The sequence below is a fragment of the Leuciscus leuciscus genome (assembly GCF_965113295.1).
Source record: "Leuciscus leuciscus genome assembly, chromosome: 25".
NCBI classification, from domain to species: Eukaryota; Metazoa; Chordata; class Actinopteri; order Cypriniformes; family Leuciscidae; genus Leuciscus; species Leuciscus leuciscus.
The window spans coordinates 8,243,603-8,267,466 of NC_138724.1; the positions used below are offsets into that span (position 1 = coordinate 8,243,603).

Genomic DNA, 23,864 nt, shown 5'->3' on the forward strand with positions numbered 1-23,864 from the left:
AAACGTACAAATGACATTGAAAGAATTCATAGGAATTTGCCACCAAATTGCCAAAACGTGGCAAAACGTTAGGAAGTGTCATGCAACTGTGTTGAAAATAGTCCATTTAAATGAACCGCTTTATAAAAAACAACGATTCACAGAGCCTCATTGATCCCTGTGTGGAATTTGATATCTTCTTCTTAGGGGGGTGTTTGGATGAATGATATGTGAATGGTATGTATGAGATGCCCACTGGTCAGTTGCATCCATCGCAATGCTGTTGTTTACTAGAATTTGACACCAGGGAAATCAGATTTGCAAACAATAACGTCCAAGGGCTTGATAATCTTCTTAAGAGAAGTTAATGAAGGGGGGTGGAAATGAGAAGGGGTTGTCCGTAGCCAGGTTGGACACTGATCTTAGGGCGATCGAATAACAAGGGAAGATGAGACCAGGATCTGGGGATTAAGCTGAGGAGATCCCAGAGGAATCAAATGAGAGTTTAGCCTTTAGACTCACAATTTCTCAGCTTAGAGCCAACAACCCCCAAAACTTCAAAAAAGGCGAGGCTTTGAAATGGGAGTAGGTGTCCATAATCCCCTCTGTGGATGCTAATCTATGTACCTAGATTTGGTCCTTCCCTTAGCCTGAGCTTCACAACAATGCTCCTCTCCTCTTGGGCTGCTCAACTTTAGCCTTGTGATGTGTTGATGAAGGTGGAATGGATTAGTTGAGTTGCTGTTCTCTTTAGAGTAGTTCTTTCATTAGATCTCATTAGCTCTCTTGACTAGAATGTAAAGGAAACTTGCTAAGAGTTCATTGTACAGTATTTCATTAGCATCAGAACAATGTTTGATCCATGTTGTCTTCAATCACTTCAATGACTTCACTGGATTTCCAGGGGGTAAGTATGCTCTCTAAGAGTTGTTTTTGGTTATATATATCAAGTTTATTAGTAGTGTTTGCTAAGGCAAGCATTCCCATAGTAAAGGAGTGACCTTAGTTATATCTAGGGACCAGAATATCACAGAGACTTTCGGGTGGGCTCTTTTGACTTCAACCGCACAGATTACTCTAGTAACCACATAGCAACATGCTAAAAACTTCTTACAACACCTTAGTAACCACATAGAGACCACCCACAATACCCAAACACAGGGTCAAACTTTTAAATGCCAAGGACGCCAAAATATGATGATCCCCTTGCTAAGAAATCCCATTTGTTTAATATTGGGGCAGATATGAAAAAAAGTCTTACTGTTAAAATACATTTAGCTTTTTTTCCCTCTCACCTTTTCCACAATTTGAAAATACATTATTGTTGCGATATTTGGATGCACATATTCTTTATCTATTTTTCTTATACTCTTTTATATTTCAAACAAACAGAATTGATTTCATTCTTACAGCACTGACAAACAGTAATGCTTTGTGCATATATCACTGCTTTTCATTGATCTTTGTTTATTCAAGTTACATTGAAAGGGTTTGTCCACGTTTTCAAGAGCACAATCAAATAATGAGAAGAAGCCAGTGTTACTATATGAAAACATGGTCATGGTGGTTTACACCTTTAGGCATCTTCATGCAGGAGTTCAGCACTCTTGTTCAACATTAATAATTGCTATGATGAGGTATTTAATTCATGCTAATTTGTGTGTCTGGTATGCAAATCTCTCTATACGCACAGGCAGCCGAATGATCATTGTGTGTAATTATAGTGTAATGACACGGCAATTATTAGTTTAACAAACAGGCAGCGCTCCAGCCGCCTCGAGGCGGACATGGACCTCTCCGCAGCTCTCAGCCAATAGGAATGGAGGATTGAGCTACTGTGGTATAAAAGGATTAAACTCATGCTTAAGTTTTAGGATAAGGAAGGCTCTTTACATCTTTTCATTGGCCTTTTGTGTGTTTACAAAACAATTTCACAGTGTTGCAGCGTAAATGTGGTTGAAATTTAACAATTTTGTGAGGTGAGAGGGTGCATAATGTAAAATATAGGCTATATTAAAAGTCAGAAATATTCTCTTTCCTTCTTAATTCTCAGCTCATGATTTGTGAGAGCCGACAGAGGACTTGTTCTCATCTGTGTTTTTGATGGAAAAGACCTGACTGAACTGTCTTTCTGTTTACTGTAAAAAGTGATCAGTTGACTTAACTTAAAAAGTGAGGAAACCCGTTGCCTAAGTAAATAAACTTCATGTGCAATTGCAAAAACTAAGTTATGTGAACTTGACAATTCCAAGTTTCCCTGACAAGTTAAAGTTACTGAAACAAAAGAAGATGTGTTGAGATCACTTTTTATTTTAAGTTGGACTAACCTCATTTTATTAAATTGCAATCACTTAAAAATGTCAATCTACTTAACTTAAAACTAACAAGTTTATCTGAGTTCTGTCTACTTAAATTGAGGAAACATTAAAAAAATAAGTAACCACAACTTATTGTATATGTGTACTTATAATTCACTTCTGACTAATGTGATTTAATCTCATTTTATTAATTTCTTTTAAAGTCTACACAAAAATTATGGAGGTTAAATACTCCAAGGCACTCACGTGTTGAAGTAAAAAGCCTTTAATTAACTGGGTTAAATCATTAAAAAATGATTAAAAGTGTAGATCTAGGCGTTTCGGCTACCTTTAAGGCAGCATCTTAACCGAAATTGAAGCTTTACACACTTGGTGTCATAAAATAATGCTCCTAACTCAAAATGCACATGGCTTCAATAGAGTTTAGTCTTAGCATGTTTCTAAGCTTAACACTTGATACGCAAATACGCACAATATGAAACATAACACATACACACATAATGAGTAAAATATTACAAACAAGCTATTTTTACACATTTTGGTTCTGCTTCGTTGGCTGTCTTGGATTGGGTTTTCCCACAGAACTTGTCTCAGTGCTTTCTGGGATTTTAGGCATCATTCAAAACTGTGTCATATCCATTGTGAAAAAGAAGTGCCCTCAATAGTATTGAATTCACACTTAATGTACATCAAATCTTAAAAGTATATATTTAAAAAAACTGTACTAGCAGATAATATAATATTAATAAAATAACAGGCCACTTAAGTGTTCTTAAAGACTTCCATGACTATGAGCCAATCCAAATACCCACACGTGCAGTTTTTGCACTTGACCACTTGTCTACTTGCATGACGTACTGTATCTCCGGAGTTTGGTCAGAGTGTTCAAGTGGGTGTGAAGACTGCAAGTGTTTTGAGATTTTTGTATAACCGATGGGTCACACTTAATAACTGGGCGATTGTGGTGCTTCTACATATAATCTCTGCACCAATAAAATATGCAACACTTTATGTTTTACAAACAAATGATATGTAACATCTAATTAATTTATATTACACTGAAAAGTTTTCCTAGTTATGAAACGTGATGAATGACGGATATAGTCTTTGCCCCAAGGACCTCTCCGAAGCGCTGTTAGAGATAGTGTGGATTTAGTGTGTGTTAATGTACTGGACTGTGGCATTTTACAGACCTGGGACAGTCTTGAGCACTTACTTCCTGCTGCGTGTCCACACGTGAGGGTATTTGGACAGGCCCTTTGTTTCTTAACACACTTAAGTAGGCTTGCAAAATGGCTTTTTTCAATTGTCAATTAAAACTTTTACTGCTATTATGTTTTAATAATCTTTTGCTGTATTTTAAATAATTACACATATGATTGTACTTAAGTCCTTGAAGTACTTAAACTTTAAACTTAAACTATTATACATTTTCATTTAATTGCAAATAGCATGCAAATTAAGTGTCTGAAAACCTTACATTTATATACAGTATGTATATATTATTATTATTATTAAATATTTTTTGTTTTTTTTTAGACGAACCTTATTATTTATACATATCTTGTTTTAAAGTATATTATTTCTGCAATAATACCTTAAAAAAAAAAAGTATGAGAAATTTCACTAGGAAATTTGAATTTGGTGTTAAATTCTGCATTACACTCTGCTAACATTATGCTACTTTTCTGTAGACTGTTCAGTGGATGATTTAAATAATAATGAATGAAAGAAAAATTATAATTTCTTTTCTTAATACCGTATATTTATAAGCCACTTTTCTCTTGCATCATCTGCCATCTTCGATTGTGCTTTTCCGGTGCATTCTTGGATTGCTTTTTCCACAAAGACATGGTGATATTTGCGATGCTGTCTTAGAATTTTCTTAGAAGGCACCACAATGTTCATCATGAGTGTGCCGATGGTGCCTTAAAATCCTGCCTTCATAGGCATTTTGCTAGGTTTTGGATCAAAACATCGGTCTTCTAATTCAGTGGTTCTTGTCGGTCTCGACTAAAAAATTGGTTGCCGGTCTCTTCTAGAATGGTTGTGGACAATAGGGAAAAATTATGCTAAATGCAAATAATAAAATGCGACTAGCCATGTAATTTTGCATAGGTAGGATAGAAAAAAATAAAAAGGGTTGTAAATTGGAGGAGAAAACTGCTATTTGTTATCAATAAATTATAAATAGTAAATCGTCATTTATGCGTCATAATGTGAATCTTCCTATTTAGTTTACATTACATTAATAAATGTGCATATTGGTGAGCCTGGTAATATATAAAAAAGCACATTTTGTTTTGCTTTTCTTTTATACAATAAACAATCTTTATATTGTGTTGGGTCGCCACTTGATGGTTAATGTAATATCTGGGTCCTAAAGCAAAACCCTTTGAGAACAACCCCTTCAATTCCCTTTCAATTCTATCTGAAATTGAAAATATTCAAAGCTTTCAGTATTATCAAACCTCAAATTTGAGTGATAAGGTCATAACAGATCTGTGTGTTTGTGTGTGTGTGTGTCACTGCTCTCCCTGTGCAATAATTCAGTGTTGTCCCAGCAGTCATTGTAAGAGGCTGTTAATGTTGCTCTTTTGTGTGGGGCTATGGCCGTTTTTAAACAGCTCCATATGGTGACAAGCATCAGGCTTTGAGTGAGAGTGTGTGTGTGAGGGTCTGCTCTCACCCTCTCCATTGAGCCCGACCACAGAGGAGCACTATAAGCTGTCCTTTCACACCGCCAATAAAAGACAGAGCCTCCATCTGGCACACACTAAACTAAACCTCTCTCTCTCACACACACACACACACACACACACACACACACACACACACACACACACACACACCAGGGTTTTGCCCCACACATTAGAATTACGCTGCTTCTTATGCTCGGCTTGATCAAACTGGGGGATTACAAATCTTTTGTTACAGAGTTTTTATGTATGTATTTATTTTTATTTTACTTCTGATGTAGTTGATAAACATGTGGATTTGACATATTCAGACCCTTTTATTCTTAATTATTATTCATGTTTTGTTTTTCTATGTTTTGTTTGAAAAGCTGCATTTAATAAATCGTTTTTTTTAAATACAGAAAGCTCATTATCATATCCATACGTTTTTTCCCCATTTTATTGTCCACCAACTGTAAATAACTTTGAAAAGTAACAATGCTCTCCACAAGTCTCATGATTTGATGTATCCTTCATGTGCGTAGAGAAGGAGTGCAGTGCGATTCAGAAATTAATTTAGCACTTTGGTTAGTTTATTCAAATGTCTTAGAAATCACCTAATGCTATCTGTATGCATATCCCTTGTGGAAAAGAAATGCCTGTAATTGTACTGATTGTGCACTTGTAGTGTACTTAAAATCTTAAATGTATATTTAAAAAAAACTATACATGCAGATATTAATAAAATAAAAGGACACTTAAGTGCACTTAAAGAGAGTACACTTTCATGACTGTTTCACCAAAAAAATGGTAAACTTCGTAATAATGTCAAATTGAAGTTTGACTGTAAAATACATTTTAAATCATTATGTTTAATAATATTTTGTCATGCTTTAAACACTTATTTTGATGTGTTGACAAACATACTAAAGCACACTTGATTATCATTTAAATTTGAATAAATGTTTATAATTGTAGTGTGTTATTCAATATTACATTTTAAGTTAATACATTACACACTATTGGATGAGAACTGAGCTGGACGACGACATCATTGTTTTCTGCACAACTGCTTTATAGATGAAATGAACTCATTTAGTAATTGATGATCTTTACAGGAACTGAATCGACTGACTCCAGCTCAATAATGACACTGTTTTCTTTTAGAGCTGCTGTACAGCAGATTTTAACTCTGATTGAATCGTTGAATCATTATTTTCCTGTTTATCGCCTTTGAAACTATCTGTATTGTATGAAGCACTATAGAAAAAAGGTGACTTGACTTGACATTAAAATGTGTAATTACAAATATATTTTAACATAAAAGTTTCAAATAGAAATTACATTAAAGTATATTTTAGTTTCCATTAATGCTTGTCAGTACACTTTAACCATTTTTCAAAGACAACATGAGTACTTATAAAATGACATATAAAGATGTACCTATAAGTCCTACTTAAGTGGGTCTAAAAAGCACTTTAATGTCCAGCTAACTGCATTTAATATAAATTTAAGCTATAACACATTTACATTTATTGACAATTAACATGCAATTAAGTGTCTGAAAACATTACATGCAGTTTGCACTTAAGTATATTCTCTTAAAGTACTGTATGTTATTAGTACTTTAACTATGTACGACACAAACCTTAATGTTATGAAGCGACGAGAATACTTTTTGTGCGCAAACCCCCCCAAAAAATAACGACTTTATTCAGATGCTTCTTGTTATTGGCCAGCTCCTGCGTCAGCATCACGTGACCAGCGTCGGCCAATGATGAGCCAGCGTTTTGACGTAGAACTAGGAAGTGCTGCACTGCACAGTTACTACGTTAACAGCATAGGAGAATGACGTGGAAGAGAAGAGATTGTTGAATAAAGTCGTTGTTTGGGGGGTTCAAACTAAAAGTATTCTCGTCGCTTCATAACATTAAGGTCACATGGACTATTTTAACGATGTCTTTACTACCTTTCTGGGCCTTGAACGTGGTAATCAAATTGCTGTCTATGGAGGGACAGAAAGTTCTCGGATTTCATCAAAAATAACCTAATTTGTGTTCTGAAGATGAACGAAGGTCTTACGGGTTTGGAACGACATGAGGACGAGTAATTACAGACAGAGTTTTAATTTTTGGGTGAACTATCCCTTTAAAGTGCACTTCATTCCACAAGGGATTGCCCTGCTATATAGACTGTTATGTTTAAAGGGGTCATATGACGGTTCTAAAAAGAACATTATTTTGTGTATCTGGTTTTAGGTTAAAAAAAGTAATTATTTTACACAAACCGTACATTATTTTTGCTCTATGCCCCGCCATTCTGAAACGCGTCGATTTTTACAAAGCTCATCGTTCTGAAAAGCGTGGTGTGCTCTGATTGGCCAGCGATCCAGTGCATTGTGATTGGCCCGAATACCTTAAGCATGTGATGGAAAGGTTACGCCCCTTACCATATTTGGAACATCAGTTCCCAAAGCAATAATGACAGGTGATCATGTCAGCACTACCACTAGATGACCAAGCTGATCGATCAACTTTGCCAGCGCGACTGGAGCAGAACGTATCAGATGGGTACGATTTTATTTCATTGGGGACATAATTACAGATTATAATGACTTTTTGGGCCCTATCTTGCACCCAGCGCAATTGACTTTGTACACCGACGCATGTATCATTTCTATTTTGCACCCGCGCACAGCAGACTTTTCCCTCCACAGATGCACGCCGGTAAACTAGGAAATGAACTTGCACTCCCGGGGGCGGTTCAGCACAAAGATGAGGTGTGTTCCGGCGCAAACGTTCCCTGGTGCTATTTTGCAGGTTTAGAAAACAATTCCGCCACTGACCAGGAAAAACCTAGTCTAAAGTCATGTTGCGCATGTTATTCATATGCTATATAATGGCGCATGCTTGGCCATAATCAATGTTGCATGTGCACAACCCGCATACACTTTGCTTATCTCATCTACACACAGATGCAGCAGTTCTCATTTTTAGAAAACCATACATTATTACAAGGAAAAATATGAACACACGAGGGAAATCATTGTTGTGTCCTTGAAGATGTGAAAAAATAGGCATAAATCTAGCTTACACATTTACCCAAATTATAATACGCCTGTTTAACCGAAGCTAATTTGGGTGGGTTTCTACATCCCCATACAATATCACTTCTCTGTGTTTTACGGCCCTGACGAGAACGTCGGACTCTTCGGATGTGAACCGCTCCTGGCAAATCCGCCGTTATAATAGCAATCCGCCATGGAACAAGCACGTCTGCTCTTAAAGGGAATGTGAGATGTCGCTCTGATTGGTTTATTTCACGTTACGCCCAAACCACACCTATGAATAATGAAGCGACTTCAGACCAGCCCATTTTAGATTTGCGTCGGGCGCAAGAGTCATTTATCCTGGCGGTATAATAGCAACAGCGCCCAAGACCCGCCCACAAAGTTACTTGCGTTTTGTGCTTGATACTTGCGTTTCAGATCGTTCAAATAGGGTACATAATGTCTTTATACGCATCGCGCCGCGCTACGGGTGTGAGAACACTATGTAAACATAAAACCATGTCTGCATTTGTGATTGTAGAAACGACATACAAGTGCTACTCTATACTGCTCAAAACTCGCGTTTGAATAGTCAGTAGCAATTTCTTAAAATATGAAAACATACTTACTTTACATACACTTGTGTCTGTGAGTCAGAAGCGCCAGACTGTACTTGCAAAGATGGAATTGCTCCACTTTCTAGAATCGGCCTTTTTGCACAGCCGGCCTTGTACTCTCTGGAAACAGTCCTCCGAAAAATGCGCACTATTTTGGTTATACTGTTCTCACTGTTTTCTATTTGGAAGGCCAAACAAAGTAGTTTAATTTCTCAACAAAATTTCTCACAGCGTCTCCACGACACGGCGGTGCCAACAATAATACAGTGAGAATAAAAGTTCCGCCATCTATCTTTGCGTGTACATTTGGGTGGAGTTATGAAACCCACAGACTGACGTAGATTCGTGGAGGCGTGTTTGAACGAAGCATTTTAGGAAGGCGTCGCTGAGCCTTAACTTCTACAAAGAATATCTCTTTGGGTTTGAGACTTTGAGCCTTGTAACTCTGCAAATCTTATACATGCACAGCTACATAACACACTAAAGAAAAAGGAAAACAAGAAATCGCATCATATGACCCCTTTAATGCTTCAATACGTTATGCTAACATGTTAGCTACACTAGGTTTTAATTTCCTGTAGGCTGTTCAGTGGATATTGTTTTATTGCATATTGTTTACTAAATGATGCTAGACTTGGGCAGATTGTTGCTCTTCAGGACGGGGCACAGATTGGCCGGAGACCATTTCTCAATGGATTGTATGTGTGTGAATAAAGCGGGGGCCTGTCCGCCCAGCGAGGCTCTGTAAGAGACGGCTTATGGGGTCAAGGTGGGCTGCCAGCTCTTGCGTGACAAGATACATAGGGCTTTTTGATTCGCTCTTTGGCAGATTACAGGTTGCTATAGTTTCTCTAATGCTCAAATCAAGCATTCAGCTAATCGGCTCAGAATAGGTTAAAGGCTGGTGGCGATTTGGAAGAGATAAAACTTGGTGACAGAAAAATGGGGAGGAGAGTTTGACAAAAGCATGGCTGCTCCGGCTTTGATGTGTCCCTGCGAGGGAATGTGGACGGGGACTGGAGAAACACTCTGAGCTTTTGGCCAAACACGCCGATGTGAAGGAACACAATGGCGACTATGGAGAGCAACAAGGCCCAAAAGAGCTGTGTTATCCTATTACCGATGTTGTTTTCTTGCTTTCTTTCTCTGTCTCGCTCCGGGAATCTCCGACACACGCAATGAATAAAAAAATAACACTTGGAACTCTTCACTCGGACCTGAAGTTTGTAAGTAGCCTGTAACTGTGTCTGTATTCATGCTTTGTTCAACATTCTGTGCAGTCTAGGGGAGAAATCATCTTATTTAACATTTCTCATTTCATTTCATTTCAACTTGATGTACAAAAATAAAACTGAAATAAAAATTAATAAAACATATTTAGTCATATAAAAAAAAAAGCAAATGAATAAAAATGACAAACACACAACAAAATTACTAACTTTAACAAAAATTTTTATGACAACTGAAAATATACAAATAAAAACTATAGTATGTCAATGATACTAAAATAAAATTGATTTAGGCTAAATCTGCAGCCCTGTTGATCACCGTGGTGGGTTTTTATCTAAATAAATACATATAATTATTATACTTTTATATTAAAATACATTATAAAATAATAATGATGATTAATAATAAAAAATATATAAATCATATGTATAATCACAAAAAAAAATACAAGAAAATAATACTTCAGATAATCAGCATTATGAAGTTAGCTGTAAATGTCCCTTTCTTCATGTGAGATGGTGTTATGGATTGAGGTACATTATGCTGGGTCTGCTGGGACGCAGGGTGAACAGCAGCAGGGTAGGCGTCCTTGGGTTTGGCCTCAGTGAAGTAACATTGTGCTGAATTAGCTGCTATGCTAATGACTCAGCCCTGTTCTCATTCATTCATATGGAGCCAAATCTGCTTATGCAAATGACCCCAAACACAGCTTTGATAGGTGCGGCATAAATGGGCTTCAGAGACAGTGACCAGTTTTGGACTCTGGTATTGGGAGTTTAAAGGCACACTTAAAGTAGCAGTCCGTATTTTTTTTCTTTTTTTCCCGTTCAAGATGTACAAAATGTATATAATAAGGAGTACATCATGAATCCATTTCCCAAACCCTGATTTTGTCTCATCCTGAATCACTACAGTACACCAATAAGTGTTTATATTGGTACTATTTTAGACCGGTTTGGGTCTAAACATACAGTTCTGTTTATTCACCGCTAGAGCGCCAAAAGTTACGGACTGCAGCTTTAAGAAGATCTGAAAGTGTTCTTGACTGGTACCACTATATTTCATTTGAAGTGAAGTGTGAGGGGTTCAGTCTGTTTAATGGGTTACTGTTTTAGGTTATTTTTTATAATGATTGTATCACTGTTTCTCACAGCTTTTCATTTATGTCGTATTACTTAATATGGTCTCTAACCTAACTAATATCTTATTTAAGTAATATAAAAATCAAATGCATTTATAAAGCACAAACTACATTGGTTTTGCAGTGATGTTCACACTTGGCAGGTTTGGTTTGATTAAAACGAACCCTGGTGTGATTGCTCTGCTCGGTTCGTTTGAATAAGGTTGTGTTCACACTTGTAATTTGGTTCACAAAAACATTTAGTCCTGGTCTACTCTGCTTAGCGTTCAGAATGGCATTTTTAACAGAGCAATCACAGCAGAGTTCATTTTAATCAAACCAAACATGCCAAGTGTGAACACACCCTAAGTGTGAACGCTGCCACCCTGAAAAGATGGGTCTCGGTCTGATTCCAAACGACCCCTGGTGTGATTGCTCTGTTAGTGCGGTTCATTTGAATAATTGTGAACGCTGCCATCTGAACCCTGGTACGCCAAACAACTGGACCAAGAAGCTGAAAAGATGGGTCTCAGTCCGCTTCCAAACGAACTCTGCTGCGGTTCGACTGAAATAGGAACACAACACGGACCAAAGACATGTAAACAAATCAAAAACACAAAATTTTTTTTTTTTTTAATCACTATACAAACTTAAATGGTTGTAATTCAAGAATGCTTTGTAATATAGACATATGGTTGGTCTTGTTTTAAAAAAGACATTTGCCAGATTATTGAAGAAGTGAATAAATGATGACAGTAAAACAGAAAAAAAGTTACATAAGTTTGAGTTTATGAAAATGTACAATGTAAAGATATAATTATTTATATTTTATAAAATATATATATATATATATATATTACAACATATATTTTACTCTAAAACTGCTAGAAAATTAAAGCCAAAAATCTAAACAAGTTGTGTTCCAAATTTTAGGTTGATATCTCAAAAAATGAGCTTTCAGTAAGATTTTATTTGGGCGCAGTACCAAACTTTTTCACTAGATGGACAGCCAGCTTCCTTACTGACCATATAAGGGTGCCTCTATTTTCATATATCACAAATCGAGAATCCATAATATTTTTCTTTATATTCAAAACACTTTCAGACCTTTTTTTCTCATAAAATTTAATTGGTGTTATCTTTTGAACTCTTGGCATGAAAACAAACTGAGGTTTCTACCAATCTTTCATGATTTTTCATGTTTGTTTCTATTTCAAAATAAAGGCCTAATAAATATGAAATATTCTTGTTGCAAATTGATAAATTACTGCTCCTCTGTAATTTATTTTAAAAAACAGCCACCAAATTCAAATGATTCAGCTTTCAAATGATATATAGTTTGTCAATATTACTTTTGGTTTTTACTAAGATATTATTGTTCTAAATATATATGGGCAAGGTGGGACGGTGACACTTAAGGGGTTAAATATGAATGCAACATGGACCAAAGACATGTAAACAAACCATAAACAGGACATGTTACAATCAATCACATCGATCAATCACAATCACGGCCGTATGCGAGTCTAGTTCCGGTGGAAGAGTGACCTCTGACCCGACACATTGACATATTGACGAACACGGAAGCTCAGAGGAAAGAGCAAAACAAAACACTGGTCACAACTGTTTAAAGAGGAATGTGGGAGGAGCTTGAGTTTGAAGCGCGAGAGGAGTCTTACGCTACTCCTACATCCTACGTCATGCGTGGGTCAGAGGTCATTCATTCAGAAGGCCTTTATTAACCCACTGGAGACGTATGGATTACTTTAATGATGTATGGATGTGCTTTTTAGGGCTTAAAATACATGATATCATTCACTCCCATTATAAAGCTTGGAAGAGCCAGGATGTGTTTTAGGCTGAAAGAAGAAAGTCATACACCTAGGATAGCTTAAGGGTGAGTCAATTATGGGATCATTTTTGGGTGAACTATCCCTTTAAGAGGTGGGAAGTAGGACATTTCCTATTGATGTATTCTCCTGTGATGCGTGTGTTTATAAATGATTTATGTTACAAATGTTTTAACCGAGTTTGTTAACAGAGCTGCTGAGACGCTCCACGAATGTAGATAACAATGCAACACTTCACTATGAAACACAAAGCGCATCAGACTTCTCCGTTTCCAAAAGCGCGTTACTGGAAACTCAAACAATCAGCACATGCAGAGACTGAGTTCATGTGGATCAGCCTTTACTGTGGACAAAGTCGCTCTGAGACGCGGGGAGAAACACGTAACCTGAACGCATGTAAATAATTAAAGTGAACTTTACTTAACTTTGAAACCCGGAATGCATGTATTTTATTTAATAAAATAGTTGCAGTGTTTATGATTTCACAATAGCACTGCTATATTAGGATTTTAATATGGGGCTTTATATAAAAATGATATCATGATATATTATGTTTTTAATATATTGTGCAGCCTTAGAACACAGTCTTATAATGTGTCTCATGGATTCTCGTTCGTGGAATGCGCCGCTTCTGGTTTTCTGCCAGTTAATCGACATGAGTAAAGTACTCAAATTGACCTAATCAAGGAATCATGACAGACCTAAAAATATGCATAATTGATACTATACTCTTGTGGGTTTTTCATTTTTTAAAATAATAATAATAATAATTTTATCTAAATCTGCCTCCCTGTGGCTCAATCTTCTGTTTTTATTTTTTATTTTAAATAAATCAATAGATATATATTATTTTTGTTATTATTATATTTTTATTATTGTTGTACTTTTTATAAAAAAATACATTATAAATAAAGATATATAAATAATACCTTATATAACAATCAATTAAACGTATTGTCACAAATATACAAACCAAAATTAAAGCTGTTATTCCTGAAAACTCCATATCTCCCAGATTGACTGCAGTTCATGTGACGTACACAAACTCACACCAGGTTTGACACAGAGAAGAGTCTCAGTAAATAAACTCTTAAAATCTGTTCCTCACAAAAATCCTCTTTCTTGTTTTTGTTCTATGGAAAAAATAGCAGCCTAAAGGTTTGAAACTGCATGAGATTGAGTTCATAATGACAGAATATTCTTTTTAGAGAAATCAACACCTCAGCCAATCATATGAAGCAAAACATGCTGGGTCAATGTGACCGGTGTAAATGAGGGCAAGAGGGCGGCTCACGTGAGTGCAGAGCGTACAGTAGTGCAGGAGGGACGTCCAGCCTGAATACATCACGTGTGTGATTGACAGCAGCGTGGTGATTGACAGCTGGTGTGTTTGCTTGCGTGTGTTGCAGACGGCGCTCCACTGGGCGGTCAAGCAGGGCCGTGTGGAGACGGTGGACATGATGCTGCGCTCCGGAGCGGACGTCAACCAGAGAGCGGTGAGCGCTGACAGGAGCCGGTGTCCCTACTGACACACTCGCATTTACACCTCTGCAGGGGCCCACACACAACACACACCACAACACACACCGCTCTCACGGAGAAATTAACACCTTCTCACACCAGCGCCCTGTGCTCTTATGAGCCGCTATAATGTGTGTGTTTGTGTATAATTAAACCATATTTCTCTTTAATACGAGCCCTCAGGTCACAGACTTCCCCACACATAGCTTGATGTGGATAATCAGCTGTTTGTTTCTTCTTCTGTTAATCAAACACAAGGTTAAGAGGATGTTTGTTTAGCTCAGAATTGAAGTTGAATGTATAACCTCCCTCTCTCTCTCTGCATAAACATGACCTCATGTTTATTTATTCTGGATATACCAACACTCCCAACAGTGAACGCTTTGGCCTCACCCCCAGTTCATGCATATTATAATTCACTGTATCTTATCTCGTCACATTGTGGGTTGGAGAAGTGCAATACTGACAGGATCTTTGTGCCTCTGGCAGCCCCCCGTCCCGACCCCCAACCTTTATTTGGAGCTCTATTTTTATCACCCACAGCATCATGGGCCTCGTAGAAGGTTATTTCAGTTCAGATCCTGGTACAGTTTAGAGAGTCCAATTCAACCCTTTGCAAATTGGCCGTTTATGTAAGTGTGAAAATCCAAGAATGTTTGTATGGTCAATGACAAAAAATATCAAGTTCTTAAAATACGATCTTTTAATTCATGTTGGTTTTTACACATAAAAAAAAAAAAAAAGATATTTATACTCTTTTCAACAATGATTTTGATGTAATAACTATGAAACTGAAAGTCATGTAACAAAAAAAAAAAAAAAAAAAAAAAAAAGTACACATCCTAATTATTAATATGAATTATTATTATTTCAAGGTTAAAATTGTTCATTTAATATTTATTTGTAAATGTTTCAAATATCTTAATCTTAAAAAAAAAAAATCTTATAAAGGTTATATAACTCTTTTTTTTTTCTTCCACTATATGCTTTTTAATAACACTTTCTCATTGTTGCCATTAGAGCACCTGGATATTTGTATTCAAAATATCAATTCAGAAATCGAAAACATGTTCATTATAGTAGATGTGTAGCCTAATAAAGGCATATATGGACATTTAAAAAAATAAACAAAAGAAAAAAATCTAGTTGTAAAATCAGGGGAGTGAAAGAGTTTACTTTATGTTTTCTCTCATTTTTTTCCTGCTTTAATCTCCCCTCCCTCCGTCTCACTGAAGATAATGTTTAAAGCCTTCACAGGCACAGTCAAGCACACACGCACTTCTTATTGCCTTCATAATTACATAATTAACTTTTGCTCTCTAATCGTTATGGGGCTAATGGTGCTCTTCAAGTGCAGTCTCCTCTGGGCAGAAATGGAATAAAAAAATCAATAATCCATGGAGCGCCGTCAGGGTCTGGATACGCCTCACTATGATTCACAAACACATGAGGCGTAGATCTCTTTTTTCTTTCTGTTTTACTTTCCCTTCACCTCCTTTGATGGACTTCTTTGTGTTTCATTATGATGTAGTTTTGACTTGCAATGACAGTCTTTGTGTGTGTGTGTGTGTGTGTGTGTGTGTGTGTGTGTGTGTGTGTGTGTGTGTGTGTGTGTGTGTGTGTGTGTGTGTGTGTGTGTGTGTGTGTGTGTGTGTGTGTGTGTGTGTGTGTGTGTGTGTGTGTGTGTGTGTGTGTCTTTGTGTGTGTGTGTGTGCATGCGTGTGTGAGAGAGAGAGAGAGAGAGAGAGATGAGTGCTGCTTTTTTTAAACAAGTTAAAGTGCCCCAATTATGCTATTTTAAAGGTACCTAATTTAGTTTTGAACAGGTTTACATGCATCAAAGGTAAAAATAAATAAAAACACTTTAAATTTCTCATAATATACATTGTAGCATCACCTGATTTCTCAAAGAGTCGGAAAACGGTTAGTTTGAAAATTCTGTCTCTAAAGTCTCTCTTCTCTGATTGACCAGTTGTTTGATTTACTCTGTTATAACTGGTCACATGGCCTAGTCTGTTGTGATTGGTCTACTCTGCTCTGATTGGTCACATGGCCTAGTCTGTTGTGATGGGTCTACTCTGCTCTGATTGGTCACATGGCCTAGTCTGTTGTGATGGGTCTACTTTGCTCTGATTGGTCAGATGGTCCAGTCTGTTGTGATTGGTCCACTCTGCTCTGATTGGTCACATGGCCTAGTCTGTTGTGATTGGTCTACTCTGCTCTGATTGGTCACATGGCCTAGTCTGTTGTGATGGGTCTACTTTGCTCTGATTGGTCAGATGGTCCAGTCTGTTGTGATTGGTCCACTCTGCTCTGATTGGTCACATGGCCTAGTCTGTTGTGATTGGTCTACTCTGCTCTGATTGGTCACATGGCCTAGTCTGTTGTGATGGGTCTACTCTGCTCTGATTGGTCAGATGGTCCAGTCTGTTGTGACTGGTCTGCTCTGCTCTGATTGGTCAGATGGCCCAGTCTGTTGTGATTGGTCTACTCTGCTCTGATTGGTCAGATGGTCCAGTCTGTTGTGACTGGTCTGCTCTGCTCTGATTGGTCAGATGACCCAGTCTGTTGTTATTGGTCTACTCTGCTCTGATTGGTCAGATGACCCATTCTGTTGTGATTGGTCTACTCTGCTCTGATTGGTCAGATGGCCCAGTCTGTTGTGATTGGTCTACTCTGCTCTGATTGGGCAGATGCTCTAGTCTGTTGTGATTGGTGTAGGCCCTGTCCCAAATGGAACCCTAAGCACTCGCGGTCTTCCTCTGAGTCCGCACTTTCGTGACGTAATGCCGCTTTGACTGTCGGGAAGAAGTCTGCTGTGGAGCCCGCATCAGCGCGGGCTCGGCAAAAGTGCGCATCAAGGGCGCAAATCGACCACATGGGGGCGCTCGCGAGCACCCTTCTGAGATCTAAAAATGACAAATGGGACACACTGCGGCCTCACGGACTTAACGGACACGCGTTAAGAAAACAAAATCAATAAACAAGCATAAAATGAAGAAAACAGATGGTAGTGATATCAATTCTCCTAAGGAACTGCTAGACGAATGGCAAAATTACTTCAAAACTCTACTGAACAACGAAACAGTCACGGAACATCTACACATCGAGCCAGCTACCAGAGACTTAGAGATCGATATAGGCCCATTCACGTTTGACGAAGTCAAAATGGCGGTAGACGAACTCAAAAATGGCAAATCACCAGGTTGCGACTACCCCATTACCGCCGAAGCTCTCAAATACGGAGGCCATCACGCAGTCAGACAGCTGTGTAACATATGCAATGATGTCTACATGCAAGAGAAAGCACCAGAGCAATTCACCACCAGTCTCATCATTCCATTGCCCAAGAAAGGCGATCTTACACTGATGAATAACTACAGAGGGATCAGCTTGATGTCAATCGCGGCGAAAGTCTACAATGAAGTTCTTCTTAATCGAATAAGAAAACCAGTCGACGACATCATGAGAAAGAATCAAGCAGGATTTTGAAGAGGAAGAGGATGCACCGAACAAGTTCACATACTTAGACGAATAATCGAGGGCGCCATCGACAAGAACCTAGACCTCTACATCATATTCGTCGACTTTAAGAAAGCGTTCGACTCGCTCATACGAAACGTCATGTTCGACATCTTGCGACACTACGGAATTCCTGATAAAACCGTAAGAGTGATTCGCACTATCTACAACAACTCAAAAAGTCAAGTAATGGTCGAGGGCAACTATCAGAACAGTTCAACATCTCAACTGGTGTTCTTCAAGGAGACACATTAGCTCCCTTTCTATTCATCATCGTCATAGACTTCGTCCTAAAGAAAGCAGAACAAGAGCATGCAACATCAACGGGCTCACATGGCTTCATGACGAATCTATCTAGATCATCGAGATATCCAGCCACTTCACTGTTCGACCTCGATTTTGCCGATGACATTGCGCTGCTCGAGGGCGGCGACAACAACAAGCAGCAAAATCTAGAAAACTTCAAACAACAGCAAAGTGGGCAAAACGAGTAGGACTTGAGGTCAACATTAAAAAGAAGGAAGCATTTAGCAACCAAAAGCTTGCCGGGCCAGAGATGCCGATCAACTTACATCAATTCATCGAACTCGATGGACAAAAAATCGAGTGGACAAAAGACTTCAAGTATCCTAATCATCCTCATATACTGATTGGCTTCATCACTGTCTCCTCTCCACCAGTAAGCTGGTGTGTGGTGGGCGTTCTGGCGCAATATGGCTGCCGTCGCATCATCCAAGTGGATGCTGCACATTGGTGGTGGTTGAGGAGATTCCCCCCTTCTATGTAAAGCGCTTTGAGTGCCGAGAAAAGCGCTATATAAATGTAATGAATTATTATTATTATTATTATTATCTTGGCTCTTACATCGCGTCGAGCGAAGCAGACATCAGAGCACGAAAAGGACAAGCGTGGGGAGCATTCTGGAAAATGAAGGATGTATTTCTATCAAAAACTCTTCCAATCAAACTCAAACTAAACATCTTTGAAGCAGCGTGCATCTCCATCCTCCTGTACGGCTGCGAAAGTTGGATCATCAACCAGAAAATGCAAAACTCACTCAACAGCTTCGCCACCAGTTGCTACAGAATCATGCTTGGCATCAAGAAAATGGATCGGATAAGTAACAAAGCTGTATACGAAGCAGTCGAAAAGAACCAGCTTATCCTTCAAATCCAACAAAGACAGCTGCGCTTCGTCGGCCACTCACTTAGAAGAGACCCAAATGACCAAATTAACAAATATGTGTTATATGCGCCCGAAGAACGACATGGCAAACGAAGCCGAGGAAGGCCACGCACATTATATCACACATACATCGGAAAACTAAACAACAACGACATGCCACCAACTGCTGACGAGATGCGAAGAGCTGCTAGTAATCGAACAGAATGGAGAAAGCTTGTGACCGACTGCAAACCCGTTTTGTTCGCAGCTGATTGATGATGATGATGATGCACGCACCGTACTCTGCTCTGATTGGTCACATGGCCTTGCCTGTTGTGATTGGTCTACTCTGCTCTGATTGGTCACATGGCCTAGTCTGTTGTGATTGGTCTACTCTGCTCTGATTGGTCACATGGCCTAGTCTGTTGTGATTGGTATACTCTCCTCTGATTGGTCTGATGACCCAGTCTGTTGTGATTGGACGACCGCTTAAAGCGCGTGTCATTATCATGGCCATTATCATATCTGAATTTCAGCTCTGGATCTTCCTCATCACTTGACACACAGTAATAAGAACAGTAACGATGGTGTCGGTTGTAATGTATCAATTCAAGCCAGAGTCTCATTCTTTTGAAATGCATGCAAAGTGGATTAACCAAACTCTTCCAGGCCTCAGCGACAACCACAGTGTTTGAGGCTGGCATTATGCAAATTATGCATCGTTATGTAGGTAATGTAACAGGAAGTGAGACTAGAATTATTGACGACTCATGTCAGCAGTTCATTATAAATACTTTCTTTTAGGAGATCTGAAAAAGCATAATAGAGGCCCTTTTTAAAACCCTTTTGACGTTAATTCCTTATATGAGAATTTACAGGGCTATGGTCAATTTCATACATTTATTAAAAAAAATGAAATTCATTTAAATAAGTTGATGTATAATGTTGCCTGTCTCCTTTTTTCTCTTTTGCATTTCCAATGCCTTCACCTGGCCTTCTAGCATGTAAGTCTACACCTCATTTCATCCACTTTCACATATTCAGAAAACACAAGTTCTAATAAGCATAAAAAAGATTGTGAGTTTGCCTTCTCTGTGAAGAATACATGCAATGTTCCCATACAATTTGGCCTAAACATGATATCATAGAAGGTAGCATAATGTTGTGTTTAGAAGTAAATCCATGATGCTTTAAAATGTCGTAGGCAGCTCAATGGGGTTTGGAACAGAGCTGTAGACTTAGATTTATGCTCTTCATATGAAGGAAATATTTCCAAAGCCAAATTGCCCATCAGTGTGAAATTAAGTTCTTGACCCATCTTGTGCTATGTACTATATGCTTATTCTGTTTCTATAATCTTCTCTGGCTTTTTCTGGCAAATGGGAGCCTACTCTGGGTCTTGATGACAGCCTTCTTTCTTCATTCTTTCTACAGGGGGTGAGTTTGATTTCAATACACCTGTGAAATGAAGCAGGATTTAGAAGAAATATGCTTTAGATTCTGAGCGCAGTCATTGGCTGTCCACTTATCAGAGGATTGTGGGACTACTAAGAGCTGGCGCGATACTGAGGATCAAATCCCTTTTTCCTTGCCGAGCACTGAACAAATAGGTTTTATTAAACATTCAAAATGCAGATAGTATGAGATTAAGTTACAAACCTTGGAAGTAATGGTGCTTTAATGCTGTAGTCAGTCCGAGTAGTACAGGAAGTATTGCAAGTGAAATGCATTTCATTGCATTTCAGAAGTTGAATATGAAAATATTCATCTTTTCATTTTGTGAAGCTCATCGCTATTACTGTTTACACAGTTTAAATATTCTAAATGACATACTATATATATATATATATATATATATATATATATATATATATACATATACATACACATAGGCATACAATTCATAGTGTTTTATAAAAGGATTTAGTATGCATACTTCACATAGAAAACACAAATATGATTTCTGGATAAAAACAATTAGGCCTATTGATCAGAATTAGCAGATCTCCTAAGTTCATCATTACCTGGAACGAACAACCTTACAATGCAATATATCTTTCTTTTTTTGCATTAAAAGTTTACATGAAGTCATATAGTAGAAATAAAAGGGATTTGAGAATGCATCTAGAAATGTGATTCATTATACTACTGTTAGTATACTTGCCACTGTTACATACTATGAAGTAAAGTAAAGTAAAGTAGCCTGTAGAACAATGTGTATGTATTTAAGAGTAGGAATGCAGTCCCTTGTGAAAAAGAAGTTAAGGTTAGCGTACTTTTTAAAAAAGAACTTATCACAGAAATAATATAGGCTACTTTAAAAGAATATACTTAAGAATTAAATGAATGTAATGTTTTTGGACACTTAAATGTATAATTGCAAATAAATGAAAATGTATTTCAGTTTAAATTGATATGAAACACAATCAGCTGAACATTAGAATTTTGGACCCACTTATGTAGAATTTATATATGTCTTTATATGTAATTTCATAATTACTCTTATTGTCTTTGAAATAGGGTTGGAAATATGGAAACTTATTTAAATATATTTGTAATTAAACATTTGTTTTGATGAAGTTGCAATGTAGTGCATTTAGAATATATTTACTTTAATGTAATATTGAATAACACACTACAGTTAAAATTACAAGTACGTTACATGTGCTTTAGTATGTTAGTCAACATCAAAGTAAGTGTATTTGTGAAAAAATTTACTTGTCAAAAAATTATTTGTACTTAAAAGTAATATTTTTGGTTTGACATTATTATGAAGTGCACAAAGAGTAGTTAAGTGTGTTTAGAAACAGTCATGAAAGTGGACTCAATGGAAGTACAATTGTTTATTTAATTAATATGAAACTATTAATAACTACAAGTACACATTCAATACTATTGAGCACACTTCTTTTTCACAAGCATTATGATTCAGCTAACAGGAACTTGACTAATGTTCTCACAAGGGTCTCTCAAAGTTATGAACAAACATTCTTCCAGTAACCTTACTAAAATATTTGTTAAAAATTATCTGGTCTTTAATAATGTTGTCAAAATGTTTGCACAAAAACATTATTTATCATAACATCATATCATATTGATCATGGAACCTTTTTCTTAAAATGTAAGAAAGTAACTTTCCCATATAGTTTGCAAAATTATCAAATGGAATGTTCCCTTAATATCCATATATAAAAATATAAAAGTTGTTAAAAAAATTTAATAAACTGGACGTTTAGAACATTCAGTGAACATTCAGAAATAACGTTTTCATAACGTAATAGGAACAGTAGCAAACTGTTCTTAGAACTTTTTTTTTTTTTTTTTTTGTTAGCTGGGATCCATGCACACATCCATGTTCTGTGTTAATGTCGCTTTGTCTGTCAGTCTCGTTAAAACCATTCTCAGTGTCTTACCTTGATCTCCATTGGCTTCTTTGACACCCCGGACAGTCTCTCCAGGGCCTTTATTTATACTGAAGCTGATGTGAAACAGAGCACATGAAAGTGTCTGTGACCTTTCCAAAAATGTCAGTGCTAGGACTAGTGTAGTAATGAGGAGTGGAGCAGAGGGAAGTCTACTTTAACCTTTAAGGGCAGCAGAACTACATGATGATAGTACTGTGCTCTTAGCAACATGGCTACGCTATGCTACACACTACACACAGCAAATCTGGACTGATTCCAGGCTACATTACCTGAACATTAAAAAAAAACTAAAAAAAATTGACACTTTTGCCTAGATCGATGTTTACACCCCTTTACTTACCCTTAACTTTAAGGACCATGATTCAGTCTCAGAACCGGTATGTTTCTCTAAGTTATGTTCCAGCACTGCCTCATGGCTGATTTAGCACAGCACTGGCTGATTTGGAACAATCTATATAGGCAACAACTAGTAGTCACATTAAACAAATAGTGCTCTTCACAAGAAGTTAAAGGGAGACTCAGTTCAGTTTGTTCCAGCAGAGTTTAGCTTCTTGCTAAGCTAATAGGTGTGTTTACATGCACTACATTCCATCAGTCTGAATGAATCCAATCTAATCCGATTTCAGATTCTGAAATCTGTTTATGATCTTTAAACTTTGCAATCCGATTCGCATATTCATTTGCATGTGCTTTACACATATTCCAAACAAATCTTCAGCGAATGCACAGTCGCCATGTTGAGATATTTGTGAATTTGAGAAAATAGATTCAAGCATTTACATGGCAGGGTTTTTTTTTTTCTATTGATCGATTTCAGATCGAGCTCAATGCACAATGCATCTGATTGACCCATAAATCAGATTACAAACAGATTATTTGAGTGAAATCAATGTAGCCAATGCGATACTCTAATAAGCATAAAAATACATACAGCATACATACATACAACTATTGATTAAAGCATTTTTTATTAAATTATAACAACTTTATTGATACTTTGCTGTTTTTAATGAACTGGGTATATTTATTATACTTCATTATAGTGAATTATACTATAATTATAACTATACTATAACTATATATTTTTTAAGATTTAAAATTTCACATGATTAATTTGTACTTTTATTTATAACCGACACGTTTGTTGAGGTTTTTAAATACACTAAGCAATTTTTTTTATTTTTGCACATGAAATAATAAAAGAAGATTGCTAGTATCTTGGCATGTAATCCATTTTTTGGATGTGCAGCAAATAAATGTTAAGGATTGAGTTTTTCGGAAGGTCTTTTATTTACTTTGTGAGTTTATAAAGTTTCATGCTGTTACGTACATTTTCCTAAATTAATATCCATTTTTGTGTTTGGTTAATGTTCATTATTGTCAAATATTAT

General features: G+C 37.1%; 1 protein-coding gene across 2 annotated transcripts in view; it reads left to right on the forward strand.

The window, feature by feature from the left end:
• Window positions 1-23,864, forward strand: part of LOC309490491 (uncharacterized protein) — a 99,837-nt gene that overhangs the window by 57,272 nt on the left and 18,701 nt on the right. For both annotated transcript variants that reach the window (XR_014202697.1, XM_082159703.1), the window contains exon 7: window positions 14,251-14,337. Coding sequence is in view for 1 of the 2 variants with exons in the window: in XM_082159703.1 (XP_082015829.1) it covers window positions 14,251-14,337 (87 nt within the window). In the remaining variant the exon portion in view is untranslated. The remainder of the gene's footprint in view (window positions 1-14,250; window positions 14,338-23,864) is intronic.